At 45.8% G+C, this 22,746-nt stretch overlaps 5 protein-coding genes across 6 annotated transcripts; 2 read left to right on the forward strand and 3 right to left on the reverse strand.

Annotated features, from left to right (window-relative positions):
* Nucleotide 1: 1 nt before the first annotated feature.
* LOC118511606 (sialin) lies at nt 2–8,468 on the reverse strand. Its single transcript, XM_036054889.1, has 4 exons — nt 8,221–8,468; nt 4,553–4,761; nt 1,103–2,182; nt 2–1,026 (listed from the first exon to the last, which is right to left on the reverse strand). The coding sequence occupies exons 1-4, from the start codon at nt 8,261–8,263 to the stop codon at nt 817–819; spliced, it is 1,542 nt and encodes a 513-aa protein (XP_035910782.1). The 5' UTR covers nt 8,264–8,468; the 3' UTR covers nt 2–816.
* Nucleotides 8,469–8,588: 120 nt separating this feature from the next.
* On the reverse strand, nt 8,589–12,739 carry LOC118511603. The gene is made up of 2 exons (XM_036054885.1): nt 9,282–12,739; nt 8,589–8,637 (listed from the first exon to the last, which is right to left on the reverse strand). The coding sequence occupies exon 1, from the start codon at nt 12,722–12,724 to the stop codon at nt 9,563–9,565; it is 3,162 nt and encodes a 1,053-aa protein (XP_035910778.1). The 5' UTR covers nt 12,725–12,739; the 3' UTR covers nt 8,589–8,637; nt 9,282–9,562.
* A 2,675-nt stretch (nt 12,740–15,414) lies between these two features.
* On the forward strand, nt 15,415–17,394 carry LOC118511612 (transformer-2 protein homolog beta-like). The gene is made up of 4 exons (XM_036054902.1): nt 15,415–15,481; nt 16,477–16,540; nt 16,645–17,174; nt 17,252–17,394. The coding sequence occupies exons 2-4, from the start codon at nt 16,538–16,540 to the stop codon at nt 17,349–17,351; spliced, it is 633 nt and encodes a 210-aa protein (XP_035910795.1). The 5' UTR covers nt 15,415–15,481; nt 16,477–16,537; the 3' UTR covers nt 17,352–17,394.
* LOC118511613 (2-oxo-4-hydroxy-4-carboxy-5-ureidoimidazoline decarboxylase-like) lies at nt 17,188–19,058 on the reverse strand. Of its 2 annotated transcripts, XM_036054904.1 has the most exons (4): nt 18,611–18,965; nt 18,188–18,526; nt 17,917–18,113; nt 17,188–17,797 (listed from the first exon to the last, which is right to left on the reverse strand). In XM_036054904.1, coding segments are annotated over exons 1-3 (525 nt in total). In that variant the 5' UTR covers nt 18,613–18,965; the 3' UTR covers nt 17,188–17,797; nt 17,917–17,929. The 2 variants fall into 2 exon arrangements, with proteins under 2 accessions (XP_035910797.1, XP_035910796.1); XM_036054903.1 differs by having other exon boundaries at nt 17,190–18,113; nt 18,611–19,058.
* Nucleotides 19,059–19,099: 41 nt separating this feature from the next.
* LOC118511616 (proteasome maturation protein) lies at nt 19,100–19,831 on the forward strand. Its single transcript, XM_036054906.1, has 3 exons — nt 19,100–19,226; nt 19,302–19,433; nt 19,502–19,831. Exons 1-3 carry the CDS (start codon nt 19,224–19,226, stop codon nt 19,760–19,762), a joined length of 396 nt encoding a protein of 131 aa, XP_035910799.1. The 5' UTR covers nt 19,100–19,223; the 3' UTR covers nt 19,763–19,831.
* The last annotated feature ends 2,915 nt before the right edge of the window (nt 19,832–22,746 follow it).

Raw genomic sequence — 22,746 nt, forward strand, 5'->3', positions numbered from 1 at the left:
GTACATCTGTATTGTTTTATTTTCTACACATACTTCTTGTTCGCCGTATAGTATCATCATGTGGTGCTTTCCGCAGTGGTGGGAGTCCTATATGTTTTGCTAAGCTTGTTTGAGTTCTAAAATTCTGGCCTATATACTTATCCGCTTCATAATAGTCAATCGGCTGTTCTGCTTTCCCTGCAAGTCTTTCACATTTCATTCAATTGTTGCTCTCAGGGCGCGCGCACACACGCCTGACGCCATAATATATTTAACGCCATAATATATTTATTAGAAAATCATTTCGATCCAGTTTACTGATCAATGCATTTAAGTACAACACACTCTACGAAGGCAATTTTGCACGATCGGATTTGGAAAATCAAACGGCTACTAATGTACATTGCTTTCTTGCTTCTGCCAGTGATCGATGAAAAGCGATTTGGGTTTTTTTTAGCGCGCAATTAGGCTGAAACGATGGCTGCACAATAATCCTATACGCGATTGCACTTACATTGAATGATTGTTGAAAAGCAAGTGGAACTCACTGGGAACTTTCCTCTTTAAATCCATATTCCTCGCCTTGTGGCTTTTCGAACAATCTTTCACGCGGTTTAAATAGATCTTAACATAGGTCTAAGCATCAAAACTTTGTAAACTGGCATTCTCTCTCTCTCTCGAAACAATTCAAACGAGAGTTAACTTAGTTAAACTTAGTTTATCTAACCTTAAGTACCATTGGCTTCGGTAAAACAGTTTTAAAATTGATAGAGAGAGTGTGGTGACAGTGATATGCGATCTTATTGCATATAAATCGACGGCTCCAATTGACTTGCTTTACTGCTCCTGCCCATTGTAGCTCTGTTTCGATTCTTTCGTGTTCAGTGGGGTGGCTTCCGCTTCGGCCGCTTCAATCGAACTGGCCGGTTTGTCGCCTTTGTTCCAGGGCTGTTCTTCGCCAGAGGCAAGCAGCAGGTAAGCGATGATCTCGAGAATGTAGAGCGCGATCGTTACGAAGAAGATTACACGCCAAGCGCCGATCGTTTGCTAAAACGAAACCAAAAAAAACCATAGAAGATTTGAAAATTACTGTTTTTTCTGCAAATATTGTAGATCTGCTTACATTGCCATGCGTAATCTGTCCAACAAAGATGGGAACAATGATGCCGGACAGGGTGGCGGCAGTGTTGGTAATGGCCATCAGTGTGCCCGCATAGTTCGGTGCAATATCGATGTGGTTAGAGAGCAGCCCACAGAACATGCCACCGATCGCCGTAATGCCGACGGTCATCAGTGTTACCGCTAGGCCACGCTGGCAGCCGATGTAGCAGAGCGCCAGCAGGCATCCCATCGGTACGGCCGACGCAATGAAGGTGGCCGTTTTGCGCGCAATGGTGGTCGTGATCTTGCCGCGCGACCGCAGCGCATCGAGCGTTTTGCTGAGTGCCATGCTGAAGAACCACATCGTCAGGAACGGGATGGCGGTAACGACGGCATTTTCCTTGATGTTGAACTGTAGCACCTGCTTCATGTAGAATGGCAGCTCGATCAGCAGCATGTACCAGCCCCAGTTGTTGCAGACGTGCGCAATCAGTATGCCGTAGAATGGTCCGGACGTAAACACCTTGCGCCACGGTACGGGTGGCTTCGGTTCGCCACCGTGACCGCTCGCCGAACCCGACCCGAGCGAGGACGTAATGAGATCACGCTCCTCCTGGCTAATCAAAGGCTGTTTGCTCGGTGTGTCCTGAATCAACCACAGCCACAGCACCATCCACAGACAGCTCAGCCCACCCATAACGTAGAACACCGACTCCCAGCCCAGCGTACCGGCCAACACACCGGCCATCAGCATCGAGATTACCGTGCCGAGGGCGGTACCGGCGTACACGATGGCAGACATGACGCTACGCTCGTTTGGTGGTGCCCACGAAGCGAGCATTACGTGCATGGCCGGGAAGGTGACACCACCACCGATTCCTTCACCAACGCGCATAACGATCATCGCAACGTAGTGCATCTTGGCGGCGACTGGCGTTAGCAGCGTGCAGACCACGTTGATCAGCACGGAGAAGAACATGACCCAGCGGGCGGAGAACGATTCGGCCACGCGTGCTCCAGGGACCTGCGAGACCAGGTAGCCCCAGAAGTAGCAGCTAAGGATGATGCCCTGCACCGGTTCGCTCCAGATGAATGGGCCGTCCTGGGAAAGAAAAGGAAAACGTGCCATAAATGAAGAAAAACAATTAGAATATTATACTCTCCTCCACGAAAGAAAGAACAAAAAGCGATTTAATAAAAATGTTTGTCTGCATTTCGCTGTTGGTTTGACAATAATTTCGATAACAACGTATCTGTTGAATTATGACCCAATTTGGCTCCGAGTGAACCGAGTGAAATCAGTTTCATCGGATTCGCCCGCGGTCCAGAGCCCAGTGTTCGAATGATATCAATTTACAACCTGCGATAGCAGCAGCACCGCTCGTCAAAACCAGATATGGGCTATCATCATTGGAAAAAAGGGGCAACGAAAGCATACACTTGACAACAGAACAGAGCGGGGGAAACAGAACACTTCTGCACAACGACCTCTGGCTCCGAAGCTCGGTTCCGAAATATAGCGCCAATTTAGTGAGCATCACATTTCAATCAACGACGAGGGAGATTAATCGGCGTAACTGCCACGCTTCTCCTGATGATCGAAAGAACAGTTAAAAAAAACCCACCAACTAACAGAGGGTGGTCAACAACGTTTACCCGTTAAAGAAGGAGGCCGAGAAGGTCATGGACGGTTCGGAAGTGTGATGTCCGAAAATGACTACATCTCAGCATTCGTCGGGCGCCACATTCAATTGGCGGGAAGGCGCTGAACTCGCGAATGCGAAATATGACGAGAAAAGATCCAGATAATTATAAAGTGGAAAAGGCACCATAACAGCTGTTATTTATATTGTACGCATTTCGTTCGCTTCTGTATCAGTTGCTGGTTCTCTTTTGTGCCATGGTCTTGATGGTCCGCAAAAAAACAACGGTGGTTGGCTTTGATTGGTTTCACTTTCGTTTCAGCGGAGGTGAATGAACAAGAATGGGAAAGATTCTTTAGATGAATGGAAAGTGATCATCGGGGGATCATATGATCGCGTTCGCGATCGTTTTTAAACAAACCGAAATGAGTGACACCAACAAGAGATGCTTGGAGAAGTTTAAGTAGTGAGATCATTTAGACAAATTAATAAATCATTTTTAACAGTATCCATCCACGCGTACAGTAGTCGTTAACGATCGTCATTCAGTACAGTACAGTAGAGAATAGAACAAAACAGATTAGGATGTAATTTGTAAATCGGATGTTTCGGACTATCTTTAGCAGTGTGTGTGCGAGCAGGGCGTGTGGAGAAGGAGAATGAACCTCGAGCTAGCTGAGCTATTTGGCGATGCTGACATCCTGACGGTTTGCCAAAGCCCGAAGGATACGCTGGTTAGGGCATGTGATGAGTATGATGCCGGACTAATGCCCTCACCCCAGGAAGGTGCTCGTTAGCGACCCGTTCGGGACGATGCGACCGAGCCGAGCCGTTTGTTGGATTAAGTGGACACAGATCTAAGGGAGATCTCGGATGCAGCCGGGGGTGAAGGAGTGCAGCTATGGACCGAGTTTCCCGGAAAGGAAGTGGACACCAGGCCATGTCTTTAAGACGTGGCCCATAGGAGCAGGCCAAGAAAGAAGAAGAAGATGTGGCCGATTTGCTATGCTAATCATTTCATTTGGATATTGAAGTCTTAGTGATCTTGTTTTTTGACTATTCAAATAAATTTATACTAGAATGACTCCAAGTGTTTGTTAAGCCAGTGAAAAGATTTTACATAAAAAAAAACGAAATGAAGTAAATCGTAAAACTTAAGTATTGGATATTGACACCGGAAGAAAATGATAAGCAAGTCCAAGTTGCAAGTTAGGAGTTGAACTCCTGAGGACCTTAGTTTGGTTCTAGTTAAAACAAAATCTGTATCAACCTTTATCGCTGCCTTTTATCACATGGGGAATATTGGATTTTAAAATTCCATAGAAAATGAACCAGCAGAAAAAAGCACATTGTTTTCCAACTGATTTGAGATATTAGAAGCTCAGTTTTGGGGCGGTCCGGTGGCCGAGGCGATAACGGTCACACGGCGGATCGAGGTTCAAATTGCATCAAAGACCGCCTCCCGTACCCCGTAGACCCGCGGAGCTGACTACTTTTCTGCGGGGTAAAATCATGTCACAGAAAACCAGAAATGGCTGGCCTAGACTTTAAGAGGTTGCAGTGCCTTGGAAGAAGAAGAGCTATCGGAAAAATTGCAGATATATTCCTTTTAATGTTTTAATCTACCTCAAAACATGTCTTCGACCATCTTAAAAAATTGAAGCTTTGGTACTTTGTTGCATTATGCAACTTATAAATACATCAATCACTGTGCAAGATCCAAGCTGTCCATACCAGAGGAAAAAAAAAATACAACAGACTCAAACTGGCCTGTACAGCGGCGTTGTTCCTAAAGCAATAAAGGGTAACAACAAATTCACAAAACTTACCTCGACCGCTTCGGTTGAGTTGCTTCCTTGGCAGACGGGTTCCGCGTTGACGTGCACTTTCTCGTCGACCGACACTGCTCCGTGATGGGCAAGGGCCGAATGGTTTAGCATCGCGACCATCGCCACGCTCAGATTCACCTTCAGCCCGTAGATGATAGCCATCGCGATCGAACCGAGCACGGCCAAAATGTAACGGGCCGGGATGAGGGCTGCGGGAACGCAAAGACAAAACCAAAAAAGCACAGACATATGGTCATAAAAAAGGTTTAAAATCTTGTTCTCGAAAATGGTTCTCCGTGTGGGTGGAACATGAGAAGAAGCTACCCAAAACCAACGACAAAGAGGCAATTAAATGCCTTCCCTGGCCCTTAGAACATGACCCCGTTGATGTCATATATACCATCGCAATACCAAGTGCAGAAAAAGGGCTGTAGAAATGGGGGAACAAAAATGTATCGCGCTGGGATGGTCCAAGCCCTATGGGGAAAGGGCCCGAAATCGACGGGTACGATCTGATGATCGTGGCATGTAAATCAGTCACACGCCGACGCAGACCAATGCATATACATGGGCAATGGTTGAAACAATAGCTCCAAGCTCCTCCCGGCGTCCGTTGGACCGTTGGAAGGGGTGCATCGATCCAGAACCGATGACTGCATCGTGCTGCTTCCGGTTGCGGGGTTTACCTTTTTTTATTTATCAGATTTGAACTCTCTATTCTATTGCCTTAAAATTGCCCGCTGGCAGAAACGTTACAACATCCGGCGTAGTGAAGCTTCTCTTTCCTTCCCAACCCACATTAGTGCATTACTGAAAACGTACGGAGTTTTAGAGCGTGCCCACTCTAGCCTTTTCGGAAACAGTAGCTCAGCTCGTGCTAACCAACGGAAGAACCCGTTTGACTCATCGATCAGTGCGCAAAATGCGAGGTAGCGAATTTCTTTAGGAAAGGTTTGGCATTTCTTAGACAGCGGAAGTCCGGTTATGGGAGTGGCTGGCAGCCGTTAACCATTTATTCAAGCGATCGTTCGGTTGTGGAAAATGTTAATGAAAATTAATTGCGAGAATGCCCATCCTTAATGGTGAAACAGGCTAATTAATGTATGAAATCATTTAAATAACAGCACTTAAAATTTAAAACGCAAACAACTGTTACTTTACAGAATGGTCCAGGCCAGCGGTTTCCGATTCTTTTTCAAATAATTTAACAACTGGTCAAGTTATTTGAACCACTTTTCGATACTAAATTAAATCAGATTATTTACAAATTATTTGGCCACTTTTTGGCAATAATTATCTATACTTTCATATAAAACACCAGACTGAAATAGAAGTGTTTTAGCGTTAGGGCGTCAGAGCCTCATGTTCCTAGTGGGATTCCAAATCTTTTGTACTGGGAGTTGGAGTTTCTTGCTTCATTCCAACCCATTTTCTAAGACTATCATTCCCGATCAAACAATGCAGTCAGCCTCTAAAACAATGGAATAAAATTCACATCGTAAATCGAAATCAAAACCAATCTTGGACGATGCATGCCGTCTAGCAACCGGTATACACGATCAAAGCCAGTAGCAGTAGCACAGGGAGCATCATAAACACCACCACTGCTCGTTTGATGCTTTTTGGCGGGAAATTGAGTAGGCTTTCCACCGGAAGATCGCTCGCAGTAGGCGAGTGTGGCGGTGAAAAGCAAATTTTCCCATGGTAACGACAACCGTTGTCAGTTTCCACCTGTTGGCCTCATTGCAAACATAATCCAAGGAGGTCTCTCTCCCTGTGTGCTGCTTTTGAGCCATGGGAGAAAATACGATTCTCTCCGATAGAAGAACGCCGGCTATTTTGTTGGCGCACCACGTGTACCGACGAAGGATATCTCAATGTCAAAGTTTGTGTTACTGTTTCTTACTGGCTAAATGCTCTATTTGTTCGCATGTCCTTCAAGAAGCAGGAATCATTTGAAGATTGAATTGAACCAAGCAATTGAAAATGTAACCACTTAAAATTCTTTGACTGCAAGAGCGGCCTCTTAATGTGACCCCGATATAATGTAAAATCTTCAAACATCCTCATGCCTTTTCCCACCAGCTCCAAACGCACGCTCGTCGAAAGATGCGCGCCCCGGCCGTGTGTCCTCTAGCTGACCTTTCGGCTAGCACCCGAATGGAGAAGAGCGCGAATGAGTAATTTCCCAACCAGGATTGCATCTTTACCGGGCACACAAATATTGGGGTGGCAGAGGAGTTCCATAATAATATTCTGCAGTTTTGCACAATCTGCAGCACATCGGATGTGGGACTCGACATATTTTGAGTGCCATTCTTAAATTCAGCTTGCTTAAAGTCTTTCTCTATACTTTCCTCAACGAACGTTTATTTATAAACATTGTCAGACAGTTTTGTTAAATAAAACAATCCACGTCGTCTCGTGCGTTCATATTCCGTTCGATATGTGTCTCCCATATGGGTGGTGGTGGTGGAATTTCATTATCAGCATGCAGCCAGTGAAAAGGCGTGTCTCGCTTGTGCTATTTTCACAAAATACAAATTCGCACAACAACATCAGCAATCGATAGCATTTGTACCCATGCAAAAAAACAAGTCTAAGCAACCAGTGTCTGCAGCAATGAAAGCAGAAACACTTCACGACGTCCCAAATCTCCCAAGCCCCGTAAGATGGGTGTTTGTATCCGCAACATCCACGTTCTATCTAAACATTTGCTGCCGCACCCGTAATTCGAGGCACGTCGTTTTTTCCCTTGTTGCTTAGTTCCGCTGTCCAACCTTTTCGGAGTAAGCAAGATCCTTATCCTTTAAGCGGTTCCATCGGCGACCTAAAGCAGAATCCGCGCAATAGGAATCACACCATACGGCACACTCGGTTACTGTACCAGTAGGCGGCTGTGTTTTCTATTTCCAGCTGGTATTCGCTTTCTTGGTTGGTTGCTTTGATGAGAATCCCTATATCAAGGTGTATAAATTAAACCCACCGTGACCGAGGAGGATGGGGTGATGCCTTGGTAGCAGGGCACCAGTGCTACCGGGACGGATATCTACATCAAGCCCACTGTCTGCTACCTCCCAAAGAGACAAATTCAACGATGATTCGGTATTGTTCAAAAAGGAGGACAGTGGAGAGCGATCTGATCCGAACTCCCTCATCGATTTCAACCATCCGCCGATGCAAAGAAACCGAGTATTCCACGGTGGGTTAATTTTAGTTCAACCAAACCTGAATGCACGCACCGGGAAGATGTGTGTGTGTGCGTGTGTCACCCATTTGGAAGCTGCTAGATGAAGGTCGAGGAAAAACGCTGCTGCTAGCTATCGTCGTGCACGGTCTGCATGGCCAATGCCAGAGATACATCATCCCAATCGCTCGTGGGACGTTAAAACTTGTACTTGTCCTCCTCCGCAGTTGAGGTTGCACTTGGGGACGCCTTCCAATACACGGAGATTTAATTTTCTTTACCATAAGGCCATTGGCCCCAAGGATTGCAAAGGAAAATGCAATTTATATCTCATGATCCGGAGCATGAATCACAATGTTGAAAACACTGTCTTCGTGGGTTGGAGTCGCCCACACACTTTTACCCCTTTTAACCATATGGCTTTCTTATCCAAAGCGCACTGTTTCCCACTAGCTTAACAGTGATAACAACCTCTACTTACTTCCCAAAATGTTGCCCTTCGCTGGCACGACCGGATCTCCCATGTTGGCAATGTTCTTTCAGTTCTGGTTCAACTTTAGTCTTTCACCACTATTCTGTTCGGTTTGCACTTATCCCTGTAGGGTTGTGTTCTACGACACGCGGACTTTCACTGTGACACGGTTCCGGCTGCGGTCCAACTCCCGGCACGTTCGTTCGACGAATGAGAGAGAGAGGACACCAAGCGCACTTGCTATGCTCACGCGCGCGACTGTCATCATCGGGCGCGCACCACGCGGAATCCAGACGCGAGAACAAGTTTCTTCTTCGTCGTCGACTCGTCCGTCCGATGACACCAATACATAAGCAGTCAACAAACAAACAGACGGCAGTCAACAGTGCGATAAGCTGTAAAATAGCTGCTAAAGCGTATCGATATCTTTTCGATTACGAATGATACCATTACGCAGTTTTGTACTCCAATTGCATGTTTCCGATAATTTACAGCTTGGTGGTGCTTTACAACATCAAAACGCGCTTCAAATCTCACGCACACACACACACGCACTCAATAGGGGTTTGTTTTTGAGGCGTACAGCGCGCACACGCTACCTTTTCGTCTTCTTAAGTTCTACCAAAGCAAAACAACCGGCACCGGGACCGTCTTTCAACTGGACGCGGTTCTTTCTTTTTTTCTACCGAAAATTGTGATTCATATGAAGCTGATGGAAGAATGGAAAAGCAACAGCAAACAATCAAAACTTGATCTGGCCCCGCTGGACACAAAAGGCACGTTTTTTATGTTCCTATCGTTGAGGGGTGTGATGTGAATTATTAATTTCCGAACAAAACCACAATCATGCTCAGGATCATTACACGATGGCATAGATATGTTGCAACAGTTGTACAAAGCGATTTTTGCATGTAATTTAATGCAATATTTATGCAAAATGATAAACAGCTTATTATTTGGTAGCTTTCCTCCCTTGGAGGAGCCATTTCCAGCGCTCATCTTGGAGAAAACACCACACCCGTGTAATGATTGAATTTCATCATCCTCATGCAATACTTGGCCATTGTTACCACGATTCCGGTTGAGTAGCAGACGCAGTGAAGTGTAGTTTTAGTTTTATATTTTCCACAGTATTATATTTTCCACTGAAGGAAAAAACTTTAAAACGGTGTCACTTCCTTGTCCTTTCCCAGGCTACTGGTTGACGCACCCCCTTCTTCTTCCTTTTTTCCCTGACCGTTACAGCTGACATTTCGGTCATCCGGTATCCTACTGTCATCCGTTACCCTACTGTCATCCGTCACTCTACTGTCATCCTATCTTTCCTAACATTCCCCCCGCCCGTGACCAACTACGTATGGTCACCTTGAGTCTTCAGGTCAAGTAAGGCTAGCTTCGCCACTGGTCTTCTTAGTGTCCCTGTAGCTGTCCGAACCCATGCTTGCCGCACATGGCCATCGACTCCTCTTATAACGTCTTCAACAATTCCTCTATTCCAATTGTTCCTAATTGTACCTTCTAACACCAGTACCAAATCTCCTGACCTAATCTCACGGACATTTTCAAACCATTTACACTGTCTCGTGATAACTGGCAGGTACTCCTTAATCCACCTTTTCCACACACCGTCCAGGATATGCTGTGCTAGTTTCCAATTTCCTCTTAAACTGTCCCTATAGTTCGTCGGTAACGCTGGTTGTTGTTTGATCCCCGAAGAACTCCCTAACAGGAAGTGGTTTGGTGTGATCGCCTCCTGGTTCTCCGGATCTAACGGAACGTAGGTCAACGGTCTGGAATTGATCATAGCCTCAGCATCGTAGAGAACTGTTGCGAACGTCTCATCATCAGGAGTGTTCTTCACCTCCATCACTGTGCTAATCGCTGCCTTCACTGAGCGTACCATACGTTCCCATACTCCACCCATATGTGGAGCACCAGGCGGGTTAAAGGTCCAACGGGTGTGCTCGTTGGTGAAAGTTGCCGCTAGGATGTCATTGCGCTGCTGGATCTCCCTCTGCAGTTGTCTGCTAGCACCCACGAAGTTGGTCCCGTTGTCGCTAAAGATTTCCACAGGAGCACCACGCCGCGCCACGAATCGCCTGACCGCCATTACACACGATTCCGTTGACAGACTGTGCACCACCTCCAGATGCACGGCTCGTATGGTCAAACACGTGAATAGTGCTACCCACCGTTTTTCGTTTGACCTTCCTCTCTTTACCAACACCGGTCCAAAGTAATCCAGTCCAACGAAGGTAAATGCCCTGACGAAAGCTGCCAACCTCTCCTTAGGTAAAGGTGCCATTGGTGGAATTTGTGGTAGCGACCGCCGTATTGTGCAAAATGCACAACTCTTCGCTACCTTCATCACCAATACTCGCAACTTAGGAATCTGGAATTGTTGACGCAACTCGTTCACCACCGTTTCGTTGTTAGCATGACGATAGACTCGATGGTACCGATCCACTATCAGCTCCGCCAGTTTACAGTTGTTTGGAAGAATCACAGGATACCTTGCGCAGTACGGAACTTCCGCCGCCGCCCCTATTCTCCCACGCATGCGTAACACGTTTTCTTCGTCCAAAAATGGTAGCAGTTGGTAAATACGACTTCGCTTAGATACCGTTTTTCCTTTAGATCCATCGCCGCCATTCTCGCTGTTCAGGATAAGAATTTCTTCCGGAAAGAACTCACGCTGTGTCTGCTTCCACAAAACAACGTTTGCCTTGCAGAGTTCTTCGTGCCTGAGGTTCCCTCCTAGCGCTGGTTCATCTTTCACCTTCCTGCCTAGATTGCCCACATATCTTACGATCCACCCAATCGTCCTCTGCAGCCTCTCTAGTTTACTAAACCTCTCGTAAGGAATTGGTAACAATCCTGTGTCGGTGGCTTCGACATGCAAATTTACTCGTCGTTCCTCGTCCGCTGTGTCGGTATCAACCGACCTCTGTTTCGGCCAGCTGTCTTCCTTTTCCTGCAAGAACCATGGTCCTTGAAACCACGTGCTGTCGTAACTGAAGTTCGATCTTCCTTTCCACTTCGTCGCTTCATCCGCCGGATTGTGGTCAGTCGGCACCCATCGCCATTCATTCGCCGAGGTGCTCTCCAAAAGCTCGACCACTCTATGGGCCACGAAAGGTTTGTAGTTTCGGGGATCTGCTCTTATCCATGACAAGGCGACGGTACTGTCCGACCAAAGCACTCGTCGTTTAGCCTTGATTGGATGATGTTCCTGCGTGTATAACAGAAATCGCGCACCCAAAACGCACGCCTGAAGCTCTAGCTTCGGTATGGTGAGTGGCTTCAATGGCGCAACCTTAGCCTTTCCTCCCACAAGAGTACATTGCGCCTCACCCGTGTCATCGACAATGCGGAGGTACAATACGCATGCGTATGCGTGTTGACTGGCGTCGACGAACAAATGCCATTCGCTGTTCTCGTACGTCTTCATACAGGCTTCCGTGAAGTAACATCGAGGTATGCGTATATCGGCAATCGTTTGGAAAAGATCCACCCATCTGCGCCAGTCTCTGTATTGGTTGCTACTAATCTCCTCATCCCACTGCGTGCCGGTTCGCCATAGATCTTGTATTAAAATCTTCCCGTGTATTACGAACATCGCCAGCAGTCCAAGGGGATCGTACAACGACATAACGCACCGTAATACCTCTCTCTTCGTGGGAATCCGCTCTGCAGTTAGAACGCCTGATACCGCCGTGCACGCCCGAGTGCAGAATCCTAATTCATCGGATGCAGGATTCCAACGCATCCCCAACACGCGTTCCGTATCATCTCCCGTAGATGATAAGCATTTGATGGTACCGCCATCTGACTCGCCGAGAGATTTTGTAACCATCAAATCATTTGAGCTCCAGTTCCTGAGTTCAAACCCACCGTTGCGGAATATCTCCCTTACCTCCTTGGCTACCTGACACGCCTCTTCTACCGTCCCGAAACTGTCCAAGAAATCGTCCACGTAGGTACTCTCAAGGATGCCCTCTACCGCTCGTGGAAATTGTTCGATGTGCTCCTTTGCGTTTCGATTTTTGACGTACTGTGCTGTAGCCGGTGAACACGTAGACCCAAACGTCACGACGTCCACGATGTAGGTTTCCAACTCGTGTGCAGGATCATCCCGCCATAAGAAGCGCTGTGCATGCTTGTCTGCTTTTCGCAACCTAATTTGCAAAAACATTTCCTTCACGTCTGCACACGTCGCCACTGCATACAGACGAAAGCGGAAAAGTACGCCAGGTAGAGACATAACCTCATCCGGTCCCTTGAGCAGCACGTCGTTCAGCGAAATACCCTGTGCCTTAGCCGCCGCATCCCAAATCAAACGAACCTTTCCCGGTTTGTTTGGGTTCGTCACCAAACCTATTGGCAAGTACCAAATCCGTTTCGGGTCAGCCTCCGCCAGTTCTTGCGCCGTAGCCTTGTGTATGTATTGCTTTCCCAAAAGATCGTGAATCTGGCGGCGTACTTGCAGCTTGAGCTGCCCATCTCGTTCCATCCTTTTCTCCAGGCAATCGAACCTGCGACTTGCCATACCGATACTAGAAGGAAGCTGTCCGTCTTCCACAAGAGACCCGATTCAAAACGCTTGCCGATACGAACGGTAGTTGTTTCCAAAAGGTGTTGCGCACGTCGTACATCCGGATCTAATTCGACAACGCGAACAACTCCTACCTGTTCTAAGTCATAGAACTTGCGCATCGTTTCGAGAATCTCTGCCTGGTTGTTGCATTCGCAAATGTGCAACAGCCGTTCACATTCCACCTTCATCGGCTTCCCATAAATGCACCAACCTAAGCGCGTCTTTACCGCGATGGGGTCACCAGCCGCTCCTTCTATTGTCCGGAGAGGGACCATCAATCGCAGGTTGTCCAACCCGATTAGCACCTTGGGTTCCGCATCATGATATTCCCTTACCGGTAGGCGTTTTAGATGTTCCCACCTTCCTTCGTCCGGTACGAAGGATTGACGAGGTAGATTCAGCTTAGGAACCGTCCGTACCGAGTTGATCGCGAAACTCTTTGTGGAACCGACGGGTCCCACCTTGAGATTTACGCGCCTGGAACCAGCCTCAACCCTGGTAGTGTCTCCGGTCCAACGGATGCAGAGAGGTTCCACCTCCCCTTCGACACCCAATTCTTCCGCTAAATCCTCGTCCACTAACGTCATGGACGAACCTTCATCTAAAAAGGCGAACGTTGTCACCGTGGACGTCGGGCCATACACAGTGATGGGTACAATGCGAAAGAGCGTATTCGAAGAAGATAACGCGTGCTGGTGGTGATTACTTTCCGCTACAGCACCTCCGTTGTTTCCGCCATCTCGAACCGATACCGAAGCACTGGTCCCGTTACTGACCCCACGCTCCTCATCTGCGCCGTGCAACAACGCATGATGCCGGTACGTACACCCCTCCCTGCCGCATACTGGTCTGTTGTGGCACGTCCGCCAATTGTGCTTCCCCAGACAGCCGAAGCATAAGGAAAGTGCACGCGCCTTCATCCAGCGCTCCTTCACCGCCATCGCACCAAACACGAAACACTTATCCACCTCGTGTCCTCTGTTGTTGCAAATTAGACAAGATTTTCCTACCTTAAAGTGATTCGTTCCGGATGGCGTCGCTCCCTGCGTCTCCACGTGCGTGTGCACGTAGCCTCTCGTGCTGGGTTTCTTGCGCTCCGCTTGTTTCAACGATGGTGACTCTCGGCTGCTTAACACTTCCGCGGTGCTCTGCAACTCGGCCATATACTCCCGGAACATCAGAAGATCCGGCTCCTCGATGTGGCTTACAAACCGCGTCCAATTGTACTGCTCACTTATCGGCAGCTTCTCCACGATCTCCTTCAGTAGCAGGGGGTTGGTCAGATGCGCCTGTCGTCCAGCAGCCTTCATGTGGTCCACCATGCTTTGCACTGCCTCGCCGAAAGCAACCACAGTTTCCGGCTTCTCCAAACACGGTGCAGGGGTTCTATGCACCTTATCGATCAACGCCGAGATGAGATGTGTTGATCGCCCATACCGTGATCGTAGCGTCGCTATCACTTGCGGCACCACCTCCGGCAACAGCAACCTGCTTCGCACTGCTTCTAGCGCGGGACCCTTCAGCGCCTTCTGCAGTCGTAGCATGTTTTCCCAATTGGAAAGACCGCACTTTTCCGTGGTGTGTTCGTAAAACGTTATGAATAGCGGCCAGTCCGCCGGGTCACCGGCAAACACGGGCAATTCGGTAGGTGTACCACGATGCGCGCATTCACGCTGGATTTGTTCACGCTCCTTCCGCTGTGAGTGCTGCACTATATTATCCGCCGCATGGGAGGGTAACAAAGTTGATGTTTCCGGATTGTCTTTTATCCCCAACTCCTCGGCTAGCAAGTCCTCTTCCTCCTTCACGAATTTCAGCTGTAGTTCTAGCTCCACCCGTTTCCTCTCCGCCTCTTGCCGGCGTTTCATTATGGCAAGCCGGTTAGCCAAACTATCCCTATCGTCAGCAAGAGTGAGGTTATGTGTTGCCGCCACGCTGTCGCTCGTGTGCCGTGGACGAGGGCCTTCCGTGAGTTGCTTCCTAACCTCAACCGTTTTGAGGTTACGGTTTTCGGCGTCCTTTTGTGGCTCCATGTGCCTGGTCGGCGTCCGCTTTACCGCTCCAGTGCCACCCGTACAAGCGACGCAAAACCACTTCCTATTATTCATCGTCTCCTGTGATTCTGTTATCCCGACACACGAGAAGTGCCACCATGTGTTGCAAGCGTCACAGGCCACATACAATTTGTCCGCCACGGAATCGCTGCATGCCTGGCAGCAATCCTTTCCATCCATTTCCATCTTTGAACCGTTTTAAAGGCTTTTAGTGTTACCACGATTCCGGTTGAGTAGCAGACGCAGTGAAGTGTAGTTTTAGTTTTATATTTTCCACAGTATTATATTTTCCACTGAAGGAAAAAACTTTAAAACGGTGTCACTTCCTTGTCCTTTCCCAGGCTACTGGTTGACGCACCCCCTTCTTCTTCCTTTTTTCCCTGACCGTTACAGCTGACATTTCGGTCATCCGGTATCCTACTGTCATCCGTTACCCTACTGTCATCCGTCACTCTACTGTCATCCTATCTTTCCTAACAGCCATCGATTGATAAAAGCGCAATCGTTTGCGTCAGCACGCCGGCAAAAGATTTGAATTTCAGAGAGCTAGATCTCGTGTGTGTGGGAAAGCTGGCTAGCGAATTTCTACACTATTCGAGAATCTTAAAACTAAATCGATGTAAGTATTTGCAAGTAGGCTAATGACTGTTGACTGTAGTCTAACGGCCGGAGCTCAACGTTCAGTTCGGCTAACTGACGATTTTTCTGTCGTTGACTATGTGTTTTAGCAATCCATCTAGAACCTAGAAACTAGCTAAAATATAGTCTTATTTAGGAGTTTCTTTGGAGAAACTATAAACCAAAATATTCAACTATTTTTTGCAAAAAATAAATCATATTTTTAGCTCATCTCTCAGCGATAAATTCGGAGATCATTAGGTTGCTTTTGACCATTGGCTATAGCTAAATTAGCTTGTACAATAAGCTCTCTACTATAGAGAAATATAAAAATATGGCGTCCTAACCAAGTGCTGAACACCAAACAGTTTTGTAAGACCGTTAAACTGAAGCGAATATCCGTGAGCATGGTGATCCTGTCGTTGGAGCACTTGGGGTCTAGGAATTAGTCCATCCATCGGTGTTTCCAATAAGGTGCAGCAGATGCTAGACATGATATGCATTGCAGTACAAAATTTAAAGCAGCCATTATTAAGCAATGGATAGTGCCTTAACAAATTAATTTCAATTGGTTCTTCTTCTTCTTCCTTGGCACTACAACCTCGAGAGGTCTTCTTGGCCTGCCACAGCCTGCCATTTCTGGCTTTCTGTGACTTGATTTTACCCGTAAGTAAAGTAGTCAGCCTTACGTACGGGGAGGCGGTCTGGATGGGATTTGAACCCCGGCCCTGCCGTGTGAAGACCGGCGCCGCTATCGCCTCGGCCACCGGACCCCCCTTTAATTGGTTAAAGTACTTGAATCTTTTCATAATTAACCTGTGAGCATGGAAATGAAAAGTGGATTTTTTTTGCCGACACATTACCATCCAAAAGGGAATATGTCAGATTTCGTAAATACAAAAGTAGCCATTGGGGCTCTGATCCGTTGCCATGGAAGCAGACATGAGCATCGTTTCTCGCGAGCAAATAGCCAAACTGTGTCCATTATTGTCACAGCCGTGTACCACACCGGGAGTTCATTTGCAACAGGAGGGAAATTGCAGAAAAAGTCTTAAAAATGGCAAGTATAATCAGTTAAAGAAATCTCTAGAGTTACCTGCTATATTGTGCATTCAGTAGAGTCAATAACGGTGACACCTGCTTTCTTCGATTTACGTAACACAGACCTCATCCCATCGCAGTTCCGATCGACGAACGAGTCGCCGTTACAAGGACGATTATCGCCGGTCAAGGAGTGTGGACCGTCGCCATCGAAGCCGCCGTAGCCGGTCCGCGGACTCTTCGCGGGATCGTTATTATCGCCGTTCCGTGTCACGTTCACCGCCAAGACGATCCAGCTACCGCAAACGGTCTCCTCCATCCTCGACCCGGTGCAAGATTCGCGTCGATTCACCGGAACCTAGCCGTTGCTTGGGCGTGTTTGGGCTAAGCGTATTTACGACCGAACCGTACCTGAACCGAATCTTCTGCAGCTTTGGAACGGTGGAAAATACGGTTGTGATCTATGACGCCAAGACTCGCTTGTCGCGCGGGTTTGGATTTGTATACTTCAAGACGAAGGAGGAAGCTGCGGTTGCACGGGCCCATTGCAACGGTCTGCATATACACGGTCGACGGATGCGAGTTGACTATTCCATCACGGAACAACCCCATGCTCCCACACCAGGCGTGTATATGGGTAGGAAAAATGAAAGGTTAGTCTGCTGGTTGCTAAGAAATTGGAGACAAGGTGGCACTGATTTATTTATTCCATTGCTTTTCTTCCGTCAAGTCGCACTCCATCGCCATATAACCATCGGTCTGGTACGGAAAGGAGTCGTCATCGGCACCGGTCTCGCTCCTGTTCTAGCTCATCGTACTACGATAAATAAACGAGGCGGAGGTCCACAGCAACACATCTTCCAGAACATGAACGTAAGTCGAAACAAGTTGAACAAGTTGTTGAATACGAAAAGGCTGAAACACTTTTCTTGAATAGCAAGAAAAGATCCAAACGAAGCATGAATACGTTCGTTGACTAATCATTGCACAATTAAGCTAAAAGTTCGGGAAAAAGGCAAAACTCTACATAATTTTTAGCAGTATAAGAGAAAAATCGAAAAAGAACGAAAACTTTTTGTAGCTTTATACATGCAAAGGTTGGGAATTTGCTCGCTCTAAATAGATCGTAGAGAATTCATAGTACTATCCACCATTCTTGAAGAATCTGTTCACAATACTATTGATAACTGTCTGCTATTACTTTCAGATGCTGGCTGGAATCTCTGCCTATCTGTTGAGCTACAAGCGTATGTGAAGCGTCCAAAACGATGAAAGGCTGTAATAAATTTAACATTATGTTTGTTCCATCCATTTAAATCTTGCTGAAGTTCTCAAGGTCCGGAGAGAAGGAACCCACTACCACGCCATTTATTCATGAAACTTTGAAACCCTTACCTCACAAAAATGGTCACAAATTATCAACCAACTGCAAAATACGCAAGCGGCAAATTTTCTTCACTTCACCCAAAGCAATGGCCAGCTCCTGTTCGGCGGTGTGATGAATTCTTTCCGATACACTGCGAAGAATGACTTCAAACTTGGATGCCTCGCGAACGCAAACCACAAACGGGAATCCAAATTTGGTTTTGTAGCTGTGAAGATAAAGAGGAACCACTTCCGGTTAAACTCCTCCATTACATGCTTTCGACAAAGCAGCTCTACTCACCTTTCATTCAGATCCGTTAGTTGCTTTTTGTCCTCGGGCGATAAGTTATCCAGCCCTACTGATGCATGCTCGTTCGATGAATCCTCCGACAGTTGATTGGTGTCGAGCATTTTACCGGCCAAATCTGGATAGAGTCTCAATATTTTCAGCTTCGTATCGGCAGGTAAGCGTTCCAGATAGTTTTCAAAGGCGGCAATCAGTGCGACGAAGCTTTTGAAGGGCAGCAACGCTGAACAGAATATTGCAGCTTCCGGCCAACATTCGATTACATTTTCGAACGTTTTATGAAACTCCCCGGGCGGTAGCTCGTTCAACTGTTGCAGACTGAGCTTTGGACGCCTGAAACGAAAGAGTTTTGGGGACAAAAATTAACTTACTATAAATGGTGGCAAAGTCCAAAAGGGTACCGGCAAATATGCTTACATTATTGTGCTGGCTATATGTACTGAATGCGTTCGTGATTCGGAAGGTGACCGAATGCGTTTTGAGCGGCAACAGATAACAAAGGCTTTCGTATGGTCAATCACAATCACTAGCGCGCGCGAGCAGTTCCTCGCTGTGTCTGATTGATGCTTTAATCGCTCTGTACTATCTTTGTTATTATTTTCGAACGCATCTCGGCGCTGTGTCCTCAGCCACAGTCAAACCATCAAATCTACGTGCAATTTGTTAATTTCTGCAAAAAGCCTAATCCTCACGAATTCGTCTCCCGTTTTGATTATTCCTTTTTTTTACCTCAAAACAGAGGTGTTGGTGGAATATCACGTTTGCAAAGGGTTCTCTCAAATTTTAATATTTTAAAATTTTAGAAAAATGATTGATAAAAGAAATTTCATGAAAATATTGAGGCTTGTTAAATATTCGCAAATATTTTCTGACATCTGGGCAGTCGGCCGTTTCTGAAGGGATCTGACATCTGACACGGAATGACAGTTCACCGTATCTGTCATATCGGCCCATCATTACTTGCAGAAAGCAAAACATTCACAGCAGACGCGAATTCCCTCTCGAAACTAATCGTACTAAACGTTCCAAAATGGTAAGATAATAATTAAACCGATAATAATCAAATATAACCTTCTGTTACTAATTTAACACTGCTTCTATCACACAGGATGCTGCTATTAAAGTCACACCGAAGATGCCGGCAACGTTCAACGAGTTCATGGGACACTTGGAGCCGCGCGATGAAACCTGTTCCGCACAGCTGCAGGCCGTCCACCCGCTGAAGCAATCCGAGTTGAATGTAAATATGCTCGGCTTAAGCAAAGCCAACGATAGGGCTTCTGTAATGTACGAAATTTTTACTTGCAGTACAACCAACACCGCCACAATCTCAACATGCAGATGCTGCGAAAGCACGAAGGACTAGCCGCACCGCTCAAGATGGCAATGGAGCTGAAAGCCGTCTCGAAGGTCGGACATCTGCCGTTCCTTCCGTCGACAAACGTGGCTCGCGATGTGCTGACCGGTCGCGATGAAATGATCGAATTCTCCGACATATTCAACTTGGAGGAACACCAAGAACTGTTGCGCCAACCACACGCAGTAATGGAGAAGGTATTGGGGATGTGAGCTCACTTTTCTTTAAACAACAAGCACCGAATGATGGAATGGGTTTACAATAAATTCTTAACAATGTAAGGATGTGCGTCTTTTTCGGATTGCGTGATTTGCGTTTTGATACTTACATTTCTTAAATTTTGAGCGATTACCCGATGTAGGAACACCAATTCTCTAGTACCGATGGTTGTGTATGTGAAATGGGGCTGAGTATGGATTGAAAACAATGCAATTTCATAGCATAGAACCGGTTTTGGTGATTACCTTGCACTGTGTTGTAGTTGTGCCCTGGATCGTGGCCATCTAAGTGACGTTGACTAAAATGCACTTTAGAATGTTATGTTCAAATTTTATGTTGAAAAAATAGTAATTATTGGTTTGAAATAATCCGGCTACCTTTAATTATCAACAGTTTAATTATCGATCTAGATATTTATTTCGGTTCTACCTTGGTAATGAAAAGTATGGAGATAACATTACCAGTAAATAGTTTTTTACATTAAATTTGCGCTGCTTTATTCTGCTTTATTTTAATTTGCTGTAAAACAAATACTAATTTTATCACAAATAAACAAACAGCATAATATTGTCCAAAATAAAACGGTTCTTGATCAGAAAAAAAACATCGAAAAGGAATCTCTCAAAACAGACGATGATATTTGCGATGAAATACGTTGTGACAGCGCCACCTATTAGTGAACTTTGACACTAAACAGCTCGATGAAATAATTCGAATAGATCCTTTTTGGTTGTTTCGGGTGTTTTCATTGTTCGTTCGTTAGATCTTCCTGATTAAAATACATTGAAAGTGTGTTGTTAAATTAATAACTACGTGAAAGCATATATTTTAAATGTAACGTGTACCTAGATCTAACTGAACCTCAATCAATCATCAGCAAATAAGGGTATCCCTGCGATGGTTCTAAAGGTTCTAATAGCTTTTTATTGATTTACTATAAGGCTTCTAAGTAATAGTTACATTTTTCTCCAAAGAATGATATTAACACCCTTTTTCTAAAACATTATAAAAGAAATTTAACTAAATCTTCTCGTTTGCCGATACTAAAAACGAGCCATAATCAGTTGCAATATTGCAACTACCTGTTATACTTTAAGCCCTCTCGTTAGTAGAATCCCTGATAAGCAGCTTCTGAGTTCCGGCTAATGTTGATGTGTTTTGTTCACACGATAGAGGATTAAACCACATAGAAAAGATCTGTATACATTCATCTTTGTTTCGATTCGAAATGGACAGGAGTAATGAAACTCGATCGATATAGAAGGAAAGCTTAACGAAATTAATCAAGCGTGCCTAGTATTTCTAGTCCTGTGATTGGTATATTATCTCTCTAAAAGAATGTAAACATTTTTACAATTTTTCCTCACTGGCACTCAAGTGTAGCCAATAAAATGTTGCTTTCGTTGCTTTCTTCCTATGTAGGTACAGACGATCCTCCCAAGTGTCACATCAAATTTAATCAGTTAACGCCACAAGCCATACAAACTAATCCCACATTTGCTATCCACCCCTAATTAATGGGCTGTATCGCTAATCATAAACGAAGCTGGTCGAATGGACGCTCAGAGATGAGCCGACGTTTCCATAGTGTAGACAACGCCATCGTACGGGCACGAGCTCCGTCATTCGATGCGTCAAGATTCATGCGTCGTGCGAACGCATTTTATGAGACCAGACAGGTCCGTCCGTCCGGCCGACTCCGTCTGTTAGCTTCTCTCACCCCGCCACTTTTCTTACTGTTCGAGTGGCCAAAAATTATGCCGATCCATCCAATGGCCCGGGTCCGAAAATGCAGAAGAAACTCAACATTCCACCGCAATGGCTAATGGGCCGTTTGATTACACGATAAAGAGCCATCGCCATAATCACCGCGCTTGGGGCTGGCCGGCTGGATGGTTCTTCCAAATTTTATGTCTTCATTTTTGGTCAGATAAAGGCATGGTTTTTTTTTGTGTGCCGCCGTCCAATGGCCGTATTTGTATGGGTGTGAACCCGTGAATGTGTATATTTTGTTGGCCATTTTCTTTGAGCAATGGCGGGAATCCCGGGGTGCTATCTATCTAATTAATTTTCGTTGATGTTGGACCGGACCGGACGGTCCCTCCACTTTCATATGTCTTCCATCGGGGCAGAATAAGGCTGCTTTTCATAAAATAACGGTTGCCATGGTGAAACGGATCAATCGGTGTTACGGCGCTCGGTAGAGAAAATTGATAGAAATTCGTTGTAAATTAATTCACTGGCAATGGTAGGTTGACTGTTGTCAGAGTTGAAACAATATTAATTTAAATTATATGAATTTTGCATGCTATAAAACAAGTACTTCTTGGGTTGTTGTTTCGATTAGAAGTCTTTGATCGATTTTTTGGTCTAGCGTTAAAAATTATGTATAATAATCTTATAACAATTTCTGATTTAAAACTAGCAATTGACACGGAAATTTAAATTTAAATGCCCTTTTTTTAATAAGATAAAGTTGATAAGAACCAATAAGAAACCAATGTTGAGTAAACTTTTGCAACTAAATATTTTTTAATAAACTTCATTTCTAAAATAAACCAAAAAGTTGTTCCCTTAAAGTTCCCTACACAACTCAAAACAATATGAGATTTGGAGATGATTTTTTGTTTATCCCACAAGAACGGCCTGGACGAATCGCTTCTCTAAGATGAATTATTTTTATTTATGTATTAAATATGACGGTTGAATGCTCTTCCGTCGCGTATAACTCTGACTCAGACGAAGGTGTGTGGCTGCGATGACAGATTTCACCATGTGGATCACCTTCTGTGGTTCTGCGTGGAGCTTGAAACCGCAAGACCCTCCTTGTTGGGCGCAGTCGAGAACAACAGCAGACGACCGGGTATAGAAATTAGAGAAGTGTTGGCGACCAGAGACCTCTCATACGCGAGGCTCATCTTCCGATTCGCCAGAGACAACGGTCTTATCCTTTGATTCCGCATCCTCATTATCCTTT

This window comes from Anopheles stephensi, chromosome 3 (assembly GCF_013141755.1).
Source record: "Anopheles stephensi strain Indian chromosome 3, UCI_ANSTEP_V1.0, whole genome shotgun sequence".
Lineage (NCBI taxonomy): Eukaryota > Metazoa > Arthropoda > Insecta > Diptera > Culicidae > Anopheles > Anopheles stephensi.

Excerpts from the sequence above, each read along its gene's own strand:
- LOC118511616 (XM_036054906.1), top strand. Across the intron at positions 19,434-19,501 it reads TGAAGCAATCCGAGTTGAAT|TACAACCAACACCGCCACAA; the intron begins GTAAATATGCTC and ends TTTTACTTGCAG.
- LOC118511612 (XM_036054902.1), top strand. Across the intron at positions 17,175-17,251 it reads ATGGGTAGGAAAAATGAAAG|TCGCACTCCATCGCCATATA; the intron begins GTTAGTCTGCTG and ends TCTTCCGTCAAG.
- LOC118511613 (XM_036054904.1), bottom strand. Across the intron at positions 18,114-18,187 it reads CTAACGGATCTGAATGAAAG|CTACAAAACCAAATTTGGAT; the intron begins GTGAGTAGAGCT and ends TTATCTTCACAG.
- LOC118511603 (XM_036054885.1), bottom strand. The coding sequence starts at position 12,724 with ATGGAACGAGATGGGCAGCTCAAGCTGCAAGTACGCCGCCAGATTCAC.
- LOC118511606 (XM_036054889.1), bottom strand. The coding sequence starts at position 8,263 with ATGGGAGATCCGGTCGTGCCAGCGAAGGGCAACATTTTGGGAA. Across the intron at positions 4,762-8,220 it reads GAAGGGCAACATTTTGGGAA|CCCTCATCCCGGCCCGTTAC; the intron begins GTAAGTAGAGGT and ends GCGTTCCCGCAG. Across the intron at positions 2,183-4,552 it reads ACTCAACCGAAGCGGTCGAG|GACGGCCCATTCATCTGGAG; the intron begins GTAAGTTTTGTG and ends TTTCTTTCCCAG.